At 42.8% G+C, this 20,645-nt stretch overlaps 2 protein-coding genes across 2 annotated transcripts in view; both read left to right on the plus strand.

The window, feature by feature from the left end:
• The first annotated feature begins 140 nt into the window (after window positions 1-140).
• On the plus strand, window positions 141-15,832 carry RABEP2 (rabaptin, RAB GTPase binding effector protein 2). The gene is made up of 12 exons (XM_060780531.2): window positions 141-346; window positions 3,406-3,624; window positions 5,006-5,127; window positions 5,215-5,334; window positions 7,018-7,338; window positions 9,531-9,626; window positions 11,104-11,202; window positions 12,106-12,249; window positions 12,351-12,528; window positions 13,880-13,891; window positions 13,991-14,061; window positions 15,508-15,832. The coding sequence occupies exons 1-12, from the start codon at window positions 340-342 to the stop codon at window positions 15,568-15,570; spliced, it is 1,452 nt and encodes a 483-aa protein (XP_060636514.2). The 5' UTR covers window positions 141-339; the 3' UTR covers window positions 15,571-15,832.
• Window positions 15,833-20,560: 4,728 nt separating this feature from the next.
• TUFM (Tu translation elongation factor, mitochondrial) overlaps window positions 20,561-20,645 on the plus strand; it is an 11,290-nt gene continuing 11,205 nt past the window's right edge. The window contains exon 1 of the mRNA XM_060780533.2: window positions 20,561-20,645. This exon is cut by the window's right edge and continues 22 nt beyond it. Within this exon, the coding sequence (XP_060636516.2) occupies window positions 20,616-20,645 (30 nt within the window). The 5' untranslated portion in view covers window positions 20,561-20,615.

Below are 20,645 nucleotides of genomic sequence, written 5' to 3' on the forward strand. Positions count from 1 at the left end.
GATGGCCCATGAGGTCTCTTCCAAATCTGTGATTCTATGATCCCCACTCTTGGGCTGTCTTCGGAATCTCTCGGGAATCTTCGGGTCGCTGGCGGAAAAGGAACCGCACACTCTTCGGCCATTTCCGCCCCTATACGGGCGCGATCACCTTATCTTTTCGGCCATTCTCGGCAACCTCATGTTCTTCGGCTTCGGTCGGTCATTTCCGTCCGTCTACAGGAGCTTTCGGCCATTCCCGTTTACCGCTCGGCTATTTCCGGTTCCGTTCGGGCAATTCCGGCTCCGCTCGGCCTCCGGGAAGAGTCGTAACAGAGATAGGAACAGAAAAGCCTCGGCGGGATGGAAGGTACGCGAGGGAAAGCCCCCTCCCCTCTCCGCGGTGAGGTGGGCGGGAAGCCGGGAAGCCACGCCCACTCGGGCTCTGAGCGGGGGGGTTCTAGGGCTTTGCTGACGTCACGCCAGCTGGAGAGAGGGCAGAGGTCACAGTTAGGGTTAGGGTGTAGGGGTGCATCTCTATGCACTTGGACACTACTTTAGCAGTGCTGTTGCATCATGGGAGTTGTAGTTTGGGGAGGCAGCAGCGCTCTTTGGCAAAAGGAGGCTGAAGAGCTTGTAAAACTACAACTCCCATGATCCCATCAGTTAAAGGGGCATCAAACGAGTTAAAAGTCTTTAGGTTTAGGGACTGGGAATAGGGATATATAGGTTAAAGGTCTTTTGGTGTATAGGGTTAGGATTGTGTTGGGGATGAGGGATTTATAGGGATTATAGGGAGCTGGGGATTTATACAATCGGATTGGAAGTCGTTAGGTTTACGAAGACTTTCAATTAAGATACTCCAGGGAGGTCCTGCTCTTGGTGGGGACGAGAGACAGGGCCTTCTCGGTGGTGGCTCCTCGGCTATGGAATTCCCTCCCCAATGAAATCAATTTTATTTTATTTTATTTACTGCATTTCTATGCTGCCTTTCTGAGCTTGAAGGCGACGCAAGGCGGCTTACTCTGGCATGATTCGATGCCACAATGAACATAAACAAAATTAAGAAACAATTAACCTCCTTCCGAGGTGTGACTGGTGGGGATGGAGACAGGGCCTTCTCAGTGGTGGCTCCTCGGCTATGGCATTTCCCTCCCCTCCCCAACGAAATCAAATTTATTTTATTATTATTTATTGTATTTCTTTACTGCATTTCTGTGCCGCCTTTCTGAGCTCGGAGGGGACTCACTGGCACAATTTGATGCCACGATGAACATAAACAAAATTAAAATCGCACAGGAAGAAACGTGTGACTTCAGGAAAGAAATAAAAGAAGAATTAAGTGGGATGAAGACGGAAATTATGCTAATGCAAAGGTTTTAAAAATTCAGATAGAATTTCTGTTACCTTCTCTCTTATATTTTCTTCATATTCCTCCTGGATGTTTCTCAATCTTAATTGGTGTTCCATCTCTCTTGCTTCTATATTTTCCTGTCTTCCAATTTTTCATTTTTTAGGTCCAGATTCATCATTTTTCTCTCTAGGTTTTCTTGTGCTTTTTTGATCTCTTTTTTTCTCATTTTAGATTACCTATCCCTGTTCGTCTCCCCCCCTCCCCCGCTACTGACTGATCCTAAATCTTTCTGTTATTCTTAATTGCTGTTTTAATAATGTATGTTTTAATTAATTTCCCCCAGTGGAAAGGACTTAAAAACCCCAAAAAGCTAAATGACAAAAAGCTAAATGACAATACAGAAAAAAAGGAAAGGAAGAGGGGGTGAAGGAAAGGGAGAAAGAAAGAAAGAGAAAGAAAGAAAGAAAGAAAGAAAGAAAGAAAGAAAAGGAGGGAGGGAAAGAGAGAAGGAAGCGTGGAAGCAAAAGAGCAGGAGGGAAGGAAAGAAGGAAAGAGAGAATGTGCTGTTGCACGCTGGGCCTGAAATAATGTTTGTTTACAGGACGTGACTTCTGTATGCCCAACGGGATGCCGGGGTGCCTCAGCTGAAGGGCCCCTTAGATTTCCCAACACAAAGTTCTATTGAGGCTCAAAATCTAACAAAGTTCTTTATTTGGGCTTAAATATTCAAACAAATGAATTAAATGCTTTATAACCTCGGAAAACCGGTAGCTTCCTCAATCTGCTATCAAAGGCAGGCAACTGGTGGTAAACTATTCCTTTCTTCCTTAGGGAAATCTTCTGACCCCCTCCCTGGGCAATCTTTCTTTACCTTGCTGGCGTGAGGCCCCTACTCCCGGCTCCAAGCTACTTTATGGATATCCCTAGTGGTCCCTTACTAGACAAGATTTCTGTAGATCTGCCAAACTGAAAGGTGTCCTTTAGATTACTCCACAAAGGCTGTAGGAACTGTCCTGTTTTCCCAGCAAAGGCTGGCTGTATTCCCCCAGCAAAAGCCGTGGAACTATTCCTTTGCTCTCCCAACATAGCTGGCTGTATTCCCCCAGCAAAAGCTGTGAGAAGTGAGGCCTTTGTGTAGATGGGAAAGAGAATCCCATGCGTCCTGCTGTTAGGCTTCAAACAGTGAGACTGAACAAAAGTCCTCCTTTGCCTCCAAAACCCTGGGAAAAGGGCGGGTCTAAAGACTCTAACAATGACTGCCAGGTTGCTGGCCCTGTGGCTGCAACCTGGGGAAGCTACCTGATTGCAAAATGTGTGGCTTAAATAAATTCATACAAACTAGCAGTGCAAGAAAAAGAAATTCAAATCTCTTGACACTGCCGTGCCAGCACAGAGAAGGAAGGATGGAAGCAAAAAGCGAAGGAAGGAAGGAAGGAAGGAAGGAAGGAGGTAGAGAAGGAAGAAAGGAGAGAAAAAGGATGTAAAACAATAAGGGGGGCAGGAAAGAGATAGAGAAGGAATGAAGGAGAAAAGGAAAGAAGAAAAGGGAGGGAAGGAAGGAAAGAGGGAGCAAAGGAAGAGAGAAAGAGGGAGGGAAGGTTGACCACAGCAACGCATGGTGGGTACAGCTGGTAAATAATAAATAGGTTTAGGGATTGGGATGAGGGGTTTATAGGGTTGAAAGTCTTTAGGTTTGGGAGATGGGGATTTATACTGTAAGGTTGAAAGTCTTTAGGTTTAGGGGTTGAGGATGAGGGATTTATAGGTTAAAAGTCTTTTGGTTTATAGGGTTAACGTCTTTAGGTTTGGGTTGGGATGAGGAATTTATAGACTTAGGGGCTGGGGATGAGGGATGTATAGGGTTAGAAGTATTTAGGTTTAGGGGTTGGGATGAATGCAAAGGGAAACACAAATGGGTCCTGGATTCGGATCCTGCCTCATTCTCATTCCTTGGGGCTTAGTCTTGGGGACCAGAAGTTTGCAGGGTTAAAACAATGAGAAGGCAGAGTTGAGTGGGTCCTGAGTTCAAATCCTGATCCATTCCGATTTCTTGTCTTTTCCCACCCCATTCCCAGACCCTGAAAAGGTGCTGGATGTGGGTGTCCAACTGCCCTCGAGTGCAGACCCTGAAGACACCATCCAAAGCCTGCAGGCACAGCTAGCAGCTGCTTTGACGGAGGTAGAGACAGTTCGGACTGTAGCCACCGTGAGCGAAGGCACCAAGCAGGAAGCAGTGGAGGTTGTCCGCCGCCAATGGCAAGAGGAAGTGGCCTCCCTTCAGGCCATCTTGAAAGGTAAAGCCACCTTGGCTCTCATGGGGTTGCATCTGCACTGTCGAATTAATTCACTTTGACCCGGCTTTAACTGCCATGACTCAGTGCTGTGGATTCGTGGGCGTTGTTGCTTGACAAGACTCTTCTCTGCAAAAGAGTACTCTTGCCGCCCCAAACTACAAACCCTAGGAATCCATAGCATTGAGATGTGGCTGCTAAAGTGATGTCCAGTTTGGGCCTCCAACTCCCATAATTCCTGACCATTGAACAAACTGGAGAAGACTTTTGGGAATTGGGGGCCCAAACAGCTGGAGGACTGTCGTTTGAGGATGCCTGGTGTAGATTTGCCTAAGTGGAAACAGCGGTGAAACCTTCTTAAATTGAGGGTTAGAACCAGGATTTTGGTCTCTTGTACAGCACATTCTCAGTAATTGGAACTCTCAAGCAACCAGCAAAAAAAATATGAAGAAATAATACTCTAAATAAAAAATTACAATAAAACAGTTTTTAATACAGTAAACTGTGTTATGTTGAATTAAGTTTAATGTCTGTATTTGTTTTGGTTTGCTTTTAATTACCCTATTTCAATATTAATATCAAGTCAATACAGAGTGTGGGGTGTGGAATAATTTGGGGTATAGTATTAGGCCTATTTGTTTTGGTGTGCTTTTAATTACCCATATTTCAATATTAATATCAAGTCAATACAGAATGAGTGGTATGGTATACTTTGGGGTAGGCCTGTTTGTTTTGGTTTGCTTTTAATTACTCGTATTTCAATATTAATATCAAGTCAATGCAGAGTGTGTGGTGTGGTATAATTTGGGGTGTAGCATTAGACCTGGTGGCGCAGTGGGTTAAACCACTGGGCTGCTAAGCTTGTTGACCAAAAGGTCGCAGGTTCGAATCCGGAGAGCAGCATGAGTTTCTGCTGTCAGCCCCAGCTTCTGCTGGCCACATGACCTTGGAGGTGTCTATGGACAACGCCGGCTCTTCGGTTTAGAAATGGAGATGAGCACCACACCCCAGAGTCAGGCACGACTGGATTTAATGTCAGGGGAAAACCTTAACCTTAACCTTAACCTTATTAGACCTATTACTTTTGGTTTACTTTTAATTACTCATATTTCAATATTAATATCAAGTCAATATAGAGTGTGTTGTGCGATATAATTTGGGGTATAGTATTAGGCTTATTTGTTTTGGTTTGCTTTTAATTACCCGTATTTCAATATTAATATCAAGTCAATACAGGGTACGTAGTATGGTAATCTTTGGCGTATAGTATTAGGCCTATTTTGAAAAGCAGTCACAAACTACTAAGCATCTCCTAATCCCCATGGGTGCTGCTTAACTGGGAGTCTACTCTATTTGTTTCCTCAAGTCTTGACTTCCTCAACAGACACCATCTCCAGCTACGAGGCTCGCCTTTCCGCTTTGGAGCGGAGCAGCCGAGAAAATGCCTGGAGCCGCCTGTTGCCGCGGTCCAACCCCTTGGATTCCTTGGAGAAACAGATGGAGAAGGTAAACTGGGGTGGACAAACAGGAGGCTTTGGGAGGTGCCGAGTTCAGGTTTGCATACAGATTCTGGCATTTCCTTCCTCACCGCAGGCCCAAGAGGACACTCAGCGGCTCCGGGCCATTGTGCTTCCGATGGAGCAGGAAATTGCAGAGCTGAAGGCAAAGTTAGCTCATGCCGAAGGCCTGGTTCAGGAGTTGCAGAGCGAGCAGGTACAATGCAGAGAAGTGGAAAAGCAAGAAAAGGGGCTGAGGGAATAAGATGAAGGGGTGGTTTGAAGCAGTTTGGAACAGGAAAAAAGAGAAGTAATCTCCTGTAAACGTCTGAGGCTTTTGTAAAGAAAGAAAAGGTTGTGCCAGGAGAAATCTAGTGCCGCAAGCCTGTACCTGGATGCAGTAGTTGTTTTTCTGTGCCAGTACGTGGCTGGCATTGCAAATTAGCAAAAGAGACAAAGGATGCAATTACACTAGAATTAATGCAGCTTGACACCACTTTAAATGTTGTGGCTCAGTGCTGTGAAATTATAGGGTTTTTACTTTTGCAGGGTCTTTAGCCTTCTTTGCCAAAGATGCTGGTGCCTCACCAAACTAAAACTCCCGCAGTCTCATAGCATTGAGCCATGGCAGTTAAAGTGGTATCAACATGCATTAATTTTACAGTTTAGGTGCACCCTGAGTTGAATAACTTGGCTTGTGAATGATGTTTGAGCAAAGGCGGGACAAGCTAGCTTTTGCTGGATTGCGCCAAACCTCAAATGAGATATTGGAGTAAAGGAGGCATGAGGTGCAAATTAGAGGCTTGATGTTAGCCAACTCAAAATTACATGGCCAAGATATCAAGTCTTTCCTTTAACTCCTAGTAATTCCTGCCCCTGCAACCCAGATAGCACACTCCCATTCAATATTGAGATTTTTCTCTGCAGTAGCTATTTTTTTTAGAATTCGGGAACATAAACAACAAGGAAGGAGCCTCCACCACACTCTGAGGCAGAGAGTTCCACTGTTGAACAGCAATACTTGCTGAATTGAACACTATTTGTGTCTTAATATTTGCACTAAAATGTGCAATGCAAGGCCAGAAAGTTATTTTTGTTCTTTACAATATGTTCTGTCTACTTGATCTTTATGAAACAAATTGAATATTTGTACAGTCAGAAAGTATTTCCTAATTTTGAGGCGGAATCTTCTTTCCTGTAATTTGAACTTATTGCTCCGAGTCCTAGTCCTATCTGATCATGGAAATAAGTTTTCCCAGTTCTTTCCTCTGAAATATTTATTTTTTTATTTGCCATATTTATATCCTGCCCTTTTCACCCCAAAGGGGACTCAGAGTGGCGCACAGAAAAGAACAAGTTGATGCCATACAACACATATCCAGCAAATAAAACATATACATTATAAAAACCACGAAAAACATATCAACATTAAAATCGCATAATCCAATATCATAGTCCAGGATGTTCCAGTTACAATTACACAATTCCACATTTATATGTGCACTGATAGGTTGTCCCACGTCCATGTTTACAGTTTTTTCCTGAAGGTCAGAAGGGAGGGGGCTGATCTGATGTTGCTGGGGAGGAAGTTCCACAACCGAGGAGCCACCACTAAGAAGGCCCTGTCCCTCATCCCCACCAACCGCACCTACAAGGGAGGTGGGACCAAGAGCAAGGCCTCCCCAGAAGTTGGTTCATAAAGTGAGATACGTTTGGATATGTAAACTGGGCTGGAACCGTTTAAGGCTTTATAGGTTAAAGCCAGCTATAACTCCTTGTGTTCATTTGTCATCCATATACTAACTAGATATGCTTAGTTTCCATGATCAGACAGGATTTCATGCTTTTATGATACTTTGCTCTGTGGGGTCTCCTTACTCATCCCTTTTCCTTTCTTCAGCGTTCCTTAGGTAGCTCCGCCGAATCCCTGCTGGCTGATGCTGACGTTGTGCCCTCTGATGCAACTGCAGATGACCACATTACCTTGGGAGAAGGAGGGGTGGCTGATAAATTTGCACGAGGCCTTGACAGTGTATCCATTGCCTCCATTCCTTCCTTGGCACCGAGTCCGGGGCCTCCAATCCGACGCCGGTTTGCCCCTAGCCCTGAGACTGTATCCATTGCTTCTTCCACTGGGACCCTGGTGCCAGAGACCATCTACCTGCCGCCCGCCGGGTATCAGCTGGTGCCTGCGGCAGAATGGACACAGCTGCATGAACAGGTATGTTCATAAACATGTATGCAGGGTAGAGTGTGTTGAATAGTGTAGATAGATGGGAATTGCAGCTAATTGGGCTGTATGCCTGAGAATATGCTTTCTGGGCAATTCACTTGGTAAGTCTGGATCTTTTCAGACTAAGTTTCCTCTTTTGGACACATGCTATAATCTATCACAGCTCAGAAGAAGTATGTATCTATCAGAGATAGTTTCCCAACTGTAGCTGTATCATTCCGTTACTTGTATCTTTTTTTCCAAATAGTTTTTTATTGTGTTAAAGTAAGGTTTACAGCGAAAGTGAAGGAACACATTATAGTGGTATAGTGAGAGAAAGGAAAAGAACACGAATGAGTAGGAAGAGTGGGAGAGAAAGGAACGCCCCCCCCCCCAAAAAAAACCCAAAAAACTAAAAAGTGAACCAATAAAAGGGAAAAAATACGACTTCCCATTGTCCTCCAAAATATTATTCGATAGAGTATTTATCTTCTGTTTTTCTCTGTCAATTTGCCTTCTTCAGTTGTTGTTCTTCATACATCGGAAAAGTCTATAATTAGTGTTATTCCATTACTTTGAATACTCTGGTTTCGCTTCAGATCATATAAATCTTTTGCCTTTTACATTCCGTTACTTGTAAAAGGAGTTTTTAGCATAAACAATGTACAGTTTTTAAAAGGCAGATTTAGTCACAGCACTAAGGAGAGTTATAAACATTGAATGCATTCGTATCAGCTTTAAATGCCTCTTAGCAGATCTAATAGCACAGTCCTGTGGAAATATTTGGTTTAAAAATGTACGTTTTCCTGGCTGGACTTCAGTTACCTAAAACTATGAATAAGATCATTTGTTCATTCGTTCAGTCATTTCCAACTCTTTGTGACTTCATGGGCCAGTCTACACCAGAGCTCCCTGTCAGCCGTCACCACCCCCAGCTCCTTCAAGGTCAATCCAGTCACTTCAAGGATACCATATCTTGCCCTTGGTCGGCCCCTCTTCCTTTTTCCTTCCATTTTCCCCAGCATAATTGTCTTCTCTAAGCTTTCCTTTCTTCTCATGATGTGGCCAAAATACTTTATCTTGGCCTCTACTATCCTTCCCTCCAATGAGCAGTCAGGCTTTATTTCTTGAAGTATGGACTGGTTGGATCTTCCTGCTGTCCAAGGCACTCTCAGAACTTTCCTCCAGCATACTCTTCCAGTTCCAGCTGTAATTTACTGGTTTTCCAGGGCAACTTAATAGTATTCTCCTTGGAAGCTTATCATAAAATCACTTGGGGATTTGGCAAATTCTTTGGTCCCATCTACACTATATAATGCAGTTTCATAATGTTGTGTAACTGCATTAAACTGAATTATATGGCAGAGTAGACTTAAATAATACGGTTCAACACAGAGAAACTGCAGTATGAAACATACAACATTTTTGAAGCACAATTTTGGACAACTCTCAGAATCTCCCAGCTGGCATGGTCAGTCGCCTTGGTAGCTGGGAAATTCTTCCTGTTTTTGGGACTCTGTAGTTGGTGGGGGTGCAAGGGAGTAGTCTCCTTTGGGGTATTCTGAAGTAGAAGATAAATTAAAAGCGGGTGTCGGATAGTTGGATTTTTAAACAAGCAGTGCATGGAAGTAGAAGAAGGCAAAAGAATAGGAAGGACAGGAAACCTCATCCAAAAAATTAGAAACATTCGAGGTAAATTTCAGGTAAAAATGGAAGGAAGATAGATGCTTTTGAACTGTGGTGTTGGAGGAAAATTCTGAGAGTGCCTTGGACCACAAGAAGATCAAACTAGTCCATACTCCAGGAAATAAAGCTCAGCTGCTCACTGGAGGAAAGCATAATAGAGGCAAAGATGAAGTACTTTGGCCCCATAATGAGAAGACAGGAAAGCTTGGAGAAGATAATTATGCTGGGGAGAATGGAAAAAGGAAGACCAAGACCAAGATGGATGGATGTTATCCTTGAAGAGACTGGCTTGACCTTGAAGGAACTGGGGGTGGCCACGGCTGACAGGGAGCTCTGACGTGGGCTGGTCCATGAGGTCGGAAGCGACTGAATGAATTTACAACAACAACAACAGGGTAGTGGACACTAAACTTCTTTCTCCCTGATATTTATGACTGCGTTGGAATTGTAGATAAAAAAGTAACTTTTCTCAACTCCAACTTCTTGTTCCTTGCTGTCCTTGACTCTTCTCTCAGGTCCAGCAACAACATGAGGCTCTGGAAGCAGCAGAGCAGGAAAAGGCCAGCCTGGAGGAGGCACTGAGACGTAGCAATGATGAATGTAGCAAGCAGGTATGTTTGCAATCTTTTTGTGCCCCATGCCAGATGGTGATGTTGTTGTCCATTCGTTCAGTCATCTCCGACTCTTCGTGACCTCATGGACCAGCCCACGCCAGAGCTCCCTGTCGGCCGTCACCACCCCTAGCTCCTTCAAGGTCAGTCCAGTCACTTCAAGCAGATGGTGATAGTAGGGTAATAATAAAAAGCTATCTACCTCACCTCGTTGGCTCTAGCCAAAAGAGTAAGTTATAACTCCTAGTAGGAGATTAAGTTGAGCAAGATCTGGAGGGTCACCTACTGCGATTTTTTTGGGCTGAGAAAAAGTGACTGAAACAAGGCTACCTAGGGAGTTTTATAGCAATGAATAATCTACATCTGCCCCTGAAGTAAACTGGATCTATGAAATCTCATACTGCAGCTTCTTTCACTACTCTCATATGTGTCAAAACATGCCATTGCATACCAATACTAACATGTCTATTTCTTTGAAACACATGTAGGCATTTGAAATTGGATCCCTCTGGTCTTGGTCTATGCTTTGTGCTAAGACTGAGTGTAGTTCCAGGCTTATGTTGGTAGTAGGCTGGGCACAGCTAATTAATCACCAGCAGCAATAGATCACACCAATCGTAAGATTGGCAGTTTGAAGCTCGGCTCTTAGGGTGAGCACCCGACCTTCAGCCCAGCTCACTGTCCACCTAAGCAGTTCAAAAACAGCTGTGAGTAGAGAAATTAGGCACCGCTTAAGCGGGGAGGTATTTTACGGAATCATAAAAAGGAAAAACCAGCAAATGCCAGTGATCAGAGAAGGAGGAAGTCTGTGATCAAGGGCTCTTCATCATAGAGGATGGGACGACAGCACCCCCTGTGGCTGGAATCGAGCACAACCTCCAGGATGTCAAAGTTGGGAAAAATGCCGACATATGCCTCTATCTATTGTCTGTCTTGTCTATTTAACGGCATTGAATGTTTGCTGGGTATGTGTTCTGTGATCCGCCCTGAGTCCCCTTTGGGATGAGAAGGGTGGAATATAAATGCTGTAAATAATAAATAAATAAATAAATAAATAATTCAACAAATGGTACACAGCAGTGAAGCTCACTGCCTGTGGTGGAATTGGTTCCTTTAACTAATTTGATCCAGGGTTTCGTCAATTGGTAGTCAAATTCTCCATCACTAGCTACATGTTGCAGCTGGGTTTCTCAAGGGTTATAGAAGCATACAAAGCAAACCAAAGTGTGCAAGTGTAAACCATCTCCACCTTCATAGCAAAAAAAAAAGTGTGTTTTGCTGTTGGGGGCCCAAAACAACTTCTCTGATGTCACCTTTTGCCTATTTTTCCCCATGAAAATATTTTTTGGGGGGAAAAATGTTAGATATAGTGACCCTGAACAGTAGGAAACGGCTGCACTCCATTATTTTCACTGTTATTTAAATATGTGTTCCATCTTCTGTGACTTATTCATTCTCTCCCTCTCTTTCTGGGCAGGTTCAAGTTCTTTTAACTCAGGTCCAAACCTCAGAGCGCCTCCTCCAAGGCCTCCAAACCCTGGTGAGCGAAACACAGCGCCAGACTCAGGAGCAGATGGTGAGTTAACTTTATGCATGGCAGTGTTGGTGGCCAATCTAACAAAAGATAGAGTCATTTTCTCAGTATACCATTAATGGCACTCTGATACAGCTTTAACTCTCATGACCGCCTCTCATAGAATCCTGGGATTTGTAGTTTTGTAATGTATTTAGAATTCTTTTCCAGAGAATTCCTAACAAAACTGCAAAACCACAGATTGTATAGCCATGACTGGTAAAATGGTCTTAAAATAGTATTAATCAGATAGCAAGTAAACGATCCTGGAAGAGCAGGAACAGATGAAGCAGGAAATTGAAATCTAATTTGTGTGTGAATATCCATCCTAATAAAAAGTATAGTATCAGCAGGGATAACTTACTCTTAGAGGAAAGTGATTTAGAGGCTTCCACACATAAATATGTGTATAAATTATCCTTTTAAATCAATGGTTCTCAACCTGGGGTCCCCAGATGTTTTTGGCCTTCAATTCCCAGAAATCCTAACAGCTGGTAAACTGGCTGGGATTTCTGGGAGTTGTAGGCCAAAAAATCTGGGGACCCCAGGTTGAGAACCACTGTTTTAAATCATCACCATTTTTTTTGTCGTGTCAGGAGCGACTTGAGAAACTGCAAGTCACTTCTGGTATGAGAGAATTGGCTGTCTGCAAGGACATTGCCCAAGGAACGCCCGGATGATTTGATATTTTTATCATCCTTGTGGGAGGCTTCTCTCATGTCCCCACATGAGGAGCTGGAGCTGATAGAGGGAGCTCATCCACCTCTCCCCGGATTCGAAGCTGCGACCTGTCAGTCTTCAGTCCTGCCAGCACAGGGGTTTAACCCCAATTAAAGGCTGAAATATTTGTTTTCTTATGTCCCGCCTTCCCGTGTGCACTATCTCATCCTCTAACCTGCCTTCTAGGCTGATCTGGCTGCATCCCACAAGCGGTTGAGCTATGAAGTGCAACGTCTCAGTGCGGAGAATGAAGGACTGCGTGGTGCTTCTTCCCAGGATCCCTGCCCAGTTATGGATGATGATAATGAGAGCTTACCTAGCAATGTCCAGGTAATTTCAATGTGCCTTTTGCTTGACTAGGAACAGACAAGTGGACGCTGTGGTGGTGAGAGTAGTCAAAATCACAAACTATTTTTCCCGCATTCCTCCAGGAGCTTCAAGCTTTGGTGAAGAAGCTGAGACAAGGGTCTGCCTCTCAGCTCCGGGCTGCAGAGCATCAGGCCGAGCGACTGCGAATTGAGATCGTATCCCTGAGGGAGCGGCTGGATGAAGAAGCAACAAATCAGTCCAGGCTGCAAGGAGCACTGGAAAGAGAGCAAGAGGAAAGAGGTGGACAGAGAACCATGGGCTTGATTGTGGGGAGGGATGGGATACATGCTGCCCTCCAGGCCTTATCCCCTCAAAAATCCAAAAAAAGAATCTGGGCTTTTACAACTAAAGCAAGGAACCTCAAGCTGAGATGCTGTTGTGTTCCTTTGAGTCCTTCCCAAATTCTGGCAACCCTATCGTGGGTTTTTATTATTATTCATATGAGGGTTCCATAGCCTTTGAAGCCAAGAGTGTGTGACTTTCTTAAGGTAGGATTCTGTGGTTGAGTGGGGATTTCCACCCTGGTCTCCCAGTGGTGAAAGGATTGGACCAAAGGCACATGCATCTTTGAGCTTCAGCCTCCTATCAGTAACTAAGTCCTGAGAGAGTCACGTCAGCCTTTCTAAAAGGGGGAAACCATACACAACTTGGGCAAGCGAAGAGGGGCCAGGATTCAGCTCTGGGGTTGGAATTTTCTCAGTACTGATTAAAAAGCTTGGAGGTTAGAAATTTGAACTACCGTATATACTCGAGTATAAGCTGAGTTTTTCAGCACTTTTTTAAGGCTGAAAAAGCCTCCCTCGTCTTATTCTCAAGTCAAGGTTAATTATTATTTTACTCTATTATTATTATTATTATTATTATTATTATTATTATTATTATTACATTTATTATTTTACTCTCATTATTATTGGAAGGATACATAAACACATTTACATTGAAGAAGGTTAGAATAATGGTTTAATCAGAGTTGGACAGTTTTATCTTAAATTACAATTTTATGTAAATATTCAAAAACATTTACCCTATGGATGCCTCAGTTAATGTAATTTTATTGGTATCTATTTGTATTCCGAAATTGACGAGTAGCTGCTGCATTTCCCACCCTCGGCTTATACGCGAGTTAATACATTTCCCCAGTTTTTTGTGGTAATATTAGGTGCCTCGGCTTATATTTGGGTTGGTTTATACTTTAGTATAAGCTCCCAGTGGCACAGTGGGTTAAACCATTCAGCTGCTAAACTTGCTGATCGAAAGGTTGACGGTTCAAATCCAGGGAGCAGTGTGAGCTTCTGCCAACCTAGCAGTTCGAAATGTGAGTAGATCAATAGGTACTGCTCTGGCGGGAAGGTAATGGTGCTCCATGCAGTCATGCTGGCCACATGACCTTGGAGGTGCCTACGGACAATGCTGGCTCTTCGGCTTAGAAATGGAGATGAGCACCACCCCCCAGAGTCGGACACAACTGGACTTAATGTCAGGGGAAAACCTTTACATTTACGATACTCTAGTATATACAGGGGTATCTCTTTTGTGTTTGAATGTAACTAATTCTCTTTTTGTCTCTCTTTTTATCTTCTTTCTCTGGAAGAGCTTTTGCAGGGTAAGTTGTTTTCTGTTGGTGTTTCTTTCTACATTTGGAGGTGGAACACTGTGAGCGCTGGCATCACGGACTGAAACTCTTCTCTTTCTCATTTCCCAGCCTCCTTGAATAGTATTCAGAGTGAGATGGAGAGACTACAGCAAAGCCACGAAGAGATGGATAGAAGCCAGGTTTGTTGGGTTTCTCTTTGCTTCCTCCCTCCCCCATTTTTGGCATTTCACTTCCCATAATTCCTGTCTTTAAACCAGGAAAGAGAATTGAGTGGTATTGCTGTTTGCATGCTGCTCCCAGGAGTTGTCCTGGTTGATTATTCATTCACTGCTGGTAACATTCGTAGCCAAGTTCAGATCTGCTTCTCATGGGGCCCTTCAACTGAGTTAATGTATTGTATGACTTCTCATTAGAATTAGGGATTCAGTGTAGACTTAAGCCCCTTCTACACTGCCATATAATGTAGATTATCAAAGCAGATAGCCCATATTATCTTCTTTGAACTGGATTATCTGAGTCTACACTGCCATATGATTCAATCCAAAGCTAATAATCTGGATTTTATATGGCAGTACGGATGGGGCCTTAGTGATACTTGGTATAAGTCCCCAAAGTCAATGGGGTTTAGTTTGCATCCCATTGACTTTAGTGGGCTTGTGGTAAGCATGGGCCAATCCTCAAATACATTCTTAGTACATGGAACTGCAAAACTAGATTGGCCAAGTACTTTGTAGGCCATTAGTAAAGTTACTTTTCGGGACTACAAGCCCCATAATCACACAGACATGACTTGATCATACAGTTATGCTGGAGTATTTAGAAAGACCATGTTAATCAAATCTGCAAAAGTTAAACTTGCAAATGTGAAGGGCCAACCTCAGTGCTATTGAAGTTGAAGTCCAAAACACCTGGAGGGCTGAAGTTTGCCCATGCCTGGTCCACAATGGCTGTATAATACAGTTTCAAACTGCATTTCCTGGGAATGTAGATAGTCTTGGTCATGGAAACCCAATTGGTGACCTTGGATGAGTCACATATTTTCAGATCCAGAACAGTTTGTGATAGAGTTACCTTTGGGTTGCAATAGCAATCCTGCACTGTGCTTATAATATAATATAATATAATATAATATAATATAATATAATATAATATAATATAATATAATATATTGTATATACATATAATATTGACAATATTATAATGTAATACAATATAATACTAATAATATGATATTATATAATTATATTATTATATATAATAATGATATTATAATTATATATTTTAGATTATATGTAATATTACTAATAATATTACAGTATAATGTTATAGTACAATGTAATATATAATATTAATATTGTGCTATGGTAATAATATAATATATTGTATTTACTTTTTACTTGTAAGCCACTCTGAGTCACCTTTGGGGTGTGAAGGGCAGCATATAAATGTTGTGAATAAATAAATAAATGGTTTTAAGGTAAACAACAATTTCTGGCAATGCTACCTGGGATTTTCTGGAAGTTGTCGTGCACAAAAAAACCTCTGCCAGTCTCTGGTTATACATTCCTAGGGGCTGTGAGACCACTTTGGGGTCACTGTCCTTTGCTTCCTTTTTTGTACTATAGGCACAGATTGATGGTCCCTCTTTGGGAGAATCCACCAGCCTTCAGGAGAGGACAGAGCCTTAGGCTGAGATGGGGAGGCCAAGGCTGCTTTTCCTCCCCACCCAGCACTGTGGGAATCTCAGGGAAACTGTGATCCACGAGGCACCAAATGAATTCGTCTCTGTCCTGCAGAAACCTGACCAGGCCCTTCTCCACATGGGTTAGGAGAGCAATAAACTCTGGAGGTAGGATGACTGGAATGTCTCATTTCTTCCTTCTCCTTTTCTTCTGTATATTGACTGACACTGGAGCTTCCAGAGCACAATAAAGATGCTTTTTTTATACACTCCCCTGTCTGTCTCACTTTCTTTCTTGGGTAAATGATTAGTTAGGGAAGCAGTATGGTCGTTTTAGTACAAAGCTTTGTTTCCTTGGTAAGAAACCTTCCCAGTGACTATCAAGTTTAATTCTCTACTTGTTTCCTGGATTGTAGAGAGACACCCTAGAGTTACACTCATAACAATGCTCATAAAAGTGTTCTGGGTTAGTTTATTTCATAAAGGTAAATAGAAAGAGATAAAACCAGAAAGCTGATAGTGACTATGAGAGACCTCCAAGTCACCATGTTATCAGCAGTCATGCTTACTTTTTGTAAACTTGAGTTGAGGGCTTCTTTGATTGAATTTATCTGCATGTATAAATGAAAATCAGCTTACTGTAGTGATTTGAACATTGAACTATAACTCTGGAGACAAGATTTGGTCACTGGGTGGCTTTGGGTGAGTTGCATACTCTGAACCCCAGAAAACCCCATGATGGCTTTGCCTTAGAGCAGTTGTTCCCTAACCTGTGGGCCATGAGACCTAAAATATGGTCTAGATTATTAAATATGGTTTTCTGTGAGTGAGCAGATGGTGACTACTGAATGGCATATGTTATATATCAGAAACTAGAGCTGATGTGGTCTATCCGATGCAATTTTCTGAATCTGCACCCCAAATAACCAAACCGAATCTAAAGTTGACCAAAAACTGATTCATAACCCTTTTGGTACTAATATTGGAGAGTGGTCCCAGGTCAAAGTGATCCCTGGTCAAATGGTCCCTGGTCAAAAAAAAAGTTAGGGAACCACTGCTTTAGGATCATCATAAGTCAGAAATGACTTGTACACACAATGCCATTAAAAATAACTGTACAAATAAGAGAGAGAAGAGATGTGAAGATATGATAAAAAGAAAAAGGTGTTATTGGCTGCGATACTTCCTTGGAGGCAATAGGTTTTGCCATGCCCCTGGCTTTCCTATGGTGCATACTTGACACACTGCAATGGAAATCACTGTTGGAAAGTCAGTTAAGAAGGATAGCACTTACTTATTTAGGCGATCCCTCATTCTCCTAGTATGATAGAATCATAGAGTTGGAAGAGACCTCATGGGCCATCCAGTCCAACCCCCTACCAAGAAGCAGGAATATTGCATTCAAATCACCCCTGACAGATGGCCATCCAGCCTCTGTTTAAAAGCTTCCAAAGAAGGAGCCTCCACCACACTCTGGGGCAGAGAGTTCCACTGCTGAATGGCTCTCACAGTCAGGAAGTTCTTCCTCATGTTTAGATGGAATCTTCTTTCTTGTAGTTTGAAGCCTTTGTTCCGCATCCTAGTCTCCAGGGCCGCAGAAAACAAGCTTGCTCCCTCCTCCCGGTGGCTTCCTCTCACATATTTATACATAGCTATCATATATCTTCTCATTCTTCTCTTCTTCAGGCTAAACATGCCCAGCTCCTTTAGCCGCTCCTCATAGGGCTTGTTCTCCAGACACTTGATCATTTTAGTCACCCTCCTCTGGACAAAAACTCTGATGGCCTTCCAAGTTTTTGGAAGATGCCTGTGTATGAGTTTTATTTTAATGTGTGGAGGTCAGTGCACAGCCGATCAAGACACAGTCTTCACAGAATGAGGGTCCCAACCAGTGGTGTAGTTAACACGGCGGCAATGGCTTCTCAATCTGTTACAGCCTTCTTCCGCCTTCACAGCCGTTGTAACATGTACCATGTTACCTTCTGCCTGATCCGTCAATTAGGTCTTTGGATTGTGCTTGGTCTGGAACCTCCCCTGCAGCTCCCCTGGGAGTGCATGACTCTGCTGGTTATGCGTTGAGATTCATTGGAATACGCAAGCCCCCTCACCACAACAAGGTGACAATCCATCGAGGAAGCTATATCTCTCATATACTGTAGAGGGGTAGTTGTGTACGTTTGCAGCCAAAAGGACAAACAGAACTACAGCACTGTAAAGATTGACTGTTCTTAGTGTGGTATAAGCTTTCAGCTAGGAGCCTATTTCAAAAGGGTTACTATTTTTTACCATTTTAAACCCTTTTCTCTAGCTATAGATAAAGAGCCGCTGATAGGGAGGAATGGGGAAGTGCTATATGTGTAATCGAATCAACAGGAGCCATGGCCACCCTGTCTTCATAAAGAAAAGTATTTTAATACTCTTTCTAACTCCAGTATTACTTCATGTAAAAAAAATTATAGTGGCTATTAATTCATGTAAACCATGGAATAAATATCTTGATCTCTTGGTTTGAGATGGTCTGTTGCTGTTTTCTAAAACTACATACGCAAAGAGGGAGAGGATTTGTAATCAATCTCTGTCATTGTCACAGAGCAGTATTTGCCTATGAGTTGGTACTTGAATTGAAAAAGCCTAGAGCAGTGGTTCCCAACCTTTCTTTTGGCCATGCTCCACCTAAGCACCTCTAATATCCTCATCCCCCCCATTAAATATAACACTATGTACCACAATTTTGTTCAATGTATTGTCGAAGGCTTTCATGGCCGGAATCACTGGGTTGTTGTAGGTTTTTTCAGGCTATATGGCCATGTTCTAGAGGCATTTTCTCCTGATGTTCCGCCTGCATCTATGGCAAGCATCCTCAGAGGTAGTGAGCACTACCTCTTTGAGGATGCTTACCATAGATGCAGGCAAAACGTCAGGAGAAAATGCCTCTAGAACAGTGGTTCTCAACCTGTGGGTCCCCAGATGTTTTAGCCTTCAACTCCCAACTGGTAAACTGGCTGGGATTTCTGGGAGTTGTAGGCCAAAACACCTGGGGACCCACAGGTTGAGAACCACTGCTCTAGAACATGGCCATATAGCCTGAAAAAACCTACAACAACCCACATTTTTTGTTCCTGGGCTTAAACATCATAATTGCTTCTGTTATAAAAACATGGAAAGAAAGTATATTAAACTGCAAAAACTGTGTTTTTGTGAGACATCCTGCAGCACATTTTGCTATAGTTTTTCAATTAATATTCATAGAGTCTCAACCAATTCAACCTAGTTTGTGGCAGCACAAAAATAAAGTTTCTGGAGCATAATAATCACTTTCAAAGTAAGTATCGCACATTTAAATAGGAAATAACACTTTCAAAGCAGGAACATTTTTTCCAATTTTTGTTACATAATATAATTTTTAATACTCAAAAAGTTAACTCTTACTCACATGAAGCTTAAAAGGCCATTAATTTGGTCTAAACAAGCTCCCAAAGGAAATGGCATTTTTGTGTGCTATTTTGTAAGCCGCCCTGAGTCCCTATGGGAGGTGGTGGTGGGGTATAAATAAAGTTTTATTATTATTTAACTATTATTAATTTTATTGTGGTTGATATTTTTTTTAATTATTTTTCCATACAAAATATTGACTCACTTGTGAAAGTAATAATCGTACTTTGGATTTTCCCCGATTTCTTACTGTATTCATATGAAGAACAAAATACATTTTTATATATTTTCATAGAATCATAGAATAATAGAGTTGGAAAAGACCACATGGACCATGCACAGTCAAAGCACTCCTGACAGGTGACCATCCACCCTGTTTAAAAGCTTCCAAGGAAGGAGCTTCCACCACACTCCGAGGCAGAGAGTTCCACTGCTGAACATCTCTTAGTAAGGAAGATTTTCCTAATGAAGTGGAATCTCCTTTCCTGTAGTTTGAAGCCATCGTTACGAGCTTTGATTGTGTTTTTCTTGCATGGAGGGGCTGAATTAGATGGCCTATGCGGTCTCTTCCAATTCTGTAATTCTTAGGCAAGTCACATTCTCTCAGCTTCAGAGAAAAGCAAAATATATTTATATCCCACTTTTATCTATCAATTCAGACACAAAGGCAAAAAACCTGAAATAATATTGTGAAAAAACACAAAATGCTTTAGAGTGCATCTACACCAGACTTTGGCTTTCCTCCAGGTGTTTTGGACTTCAACTCCCACAATTCCTAACAGCCTACCGGCTGTTAGGAATTGTGGGAGTTGAAGTCCAAAACACCTGGAGGAAGGCCGAAGTCTGCCCATGCTTTATCTATACTGTAGAATTAATGCAGTTTGGCACTACGTTAACTGCCTTGGCTCAATGCCATGGAATCCCTGGGAGATACAGTTTTCCAAGGTCATTAGACTTCTCTGCCAAAGAGTGCTGGTGCCTCACTAAACTGAAATAATATTGTGAAAAAACACCAAATGCTTTAGAGTGCATCTACACCGGGCATGGGCAAACTTTGGCCTTCCTCCAGGTGTTTTGGACTTCAACTCCCACAATTCCTAACAGCTGGTAGGCTGTTAGGAATTGTGGGAGTTGAAGTCCAAAACACCTGGAGGAAGGCCGAAGTTTGCCCATGCCTTATCTACACTGTACACTTAATGCAGTTTGGCACCACTTTAACTGCCTTGGCTCAATGCTATGGAATCCCAGGGAGCTGCAGTTTTCCAAGGTCATTAGACTTCTCTGCCAATTAGTGCTGGTGCCTCACTAAAATGAAAATCCCAGAGTCCCATGCTATTGAGCCCTGGAGGTTAAATTTTATAGTGTGGGTGCCCTCCTTGTAAAACTACAAGTCTCAGGATCCCACAGCGTTGAGCCAAGGCAGTTCCAAGGGAGTCTCACTGCATCCATTCATTCTACCACTCAAAGACTACAATCTAGTGGTAACGATGACGCACCCGGGCCAAAGGGGGCGCCTGTTTCGAAGCGGCCCGGAAACCGTGCCTGTCCGCTCTAGCCCACCTTGCCGCTCGTCTATCGCGGGGGTCGGGCATCGTGAGGTCACTTCCTCGAGGATCCAATATGGCGAACCGCGCGCTGCTGGTGGCCCGT

Source organism: Anolis sagrei, chromosome 6 (genome assembly GCF_037176765.1).
Source record: "Anolis sagrei isolate rAnoSag1 chromosome 6, rAnoSag1.mat, whole genome shotgun sequence".
Classification (NCBI taxonomy): Eukaryota; Metazoa; Chordata; class Lepidosauria; order Squamata; family Dactyloidae; genus Anolis; species Anolis sagrei.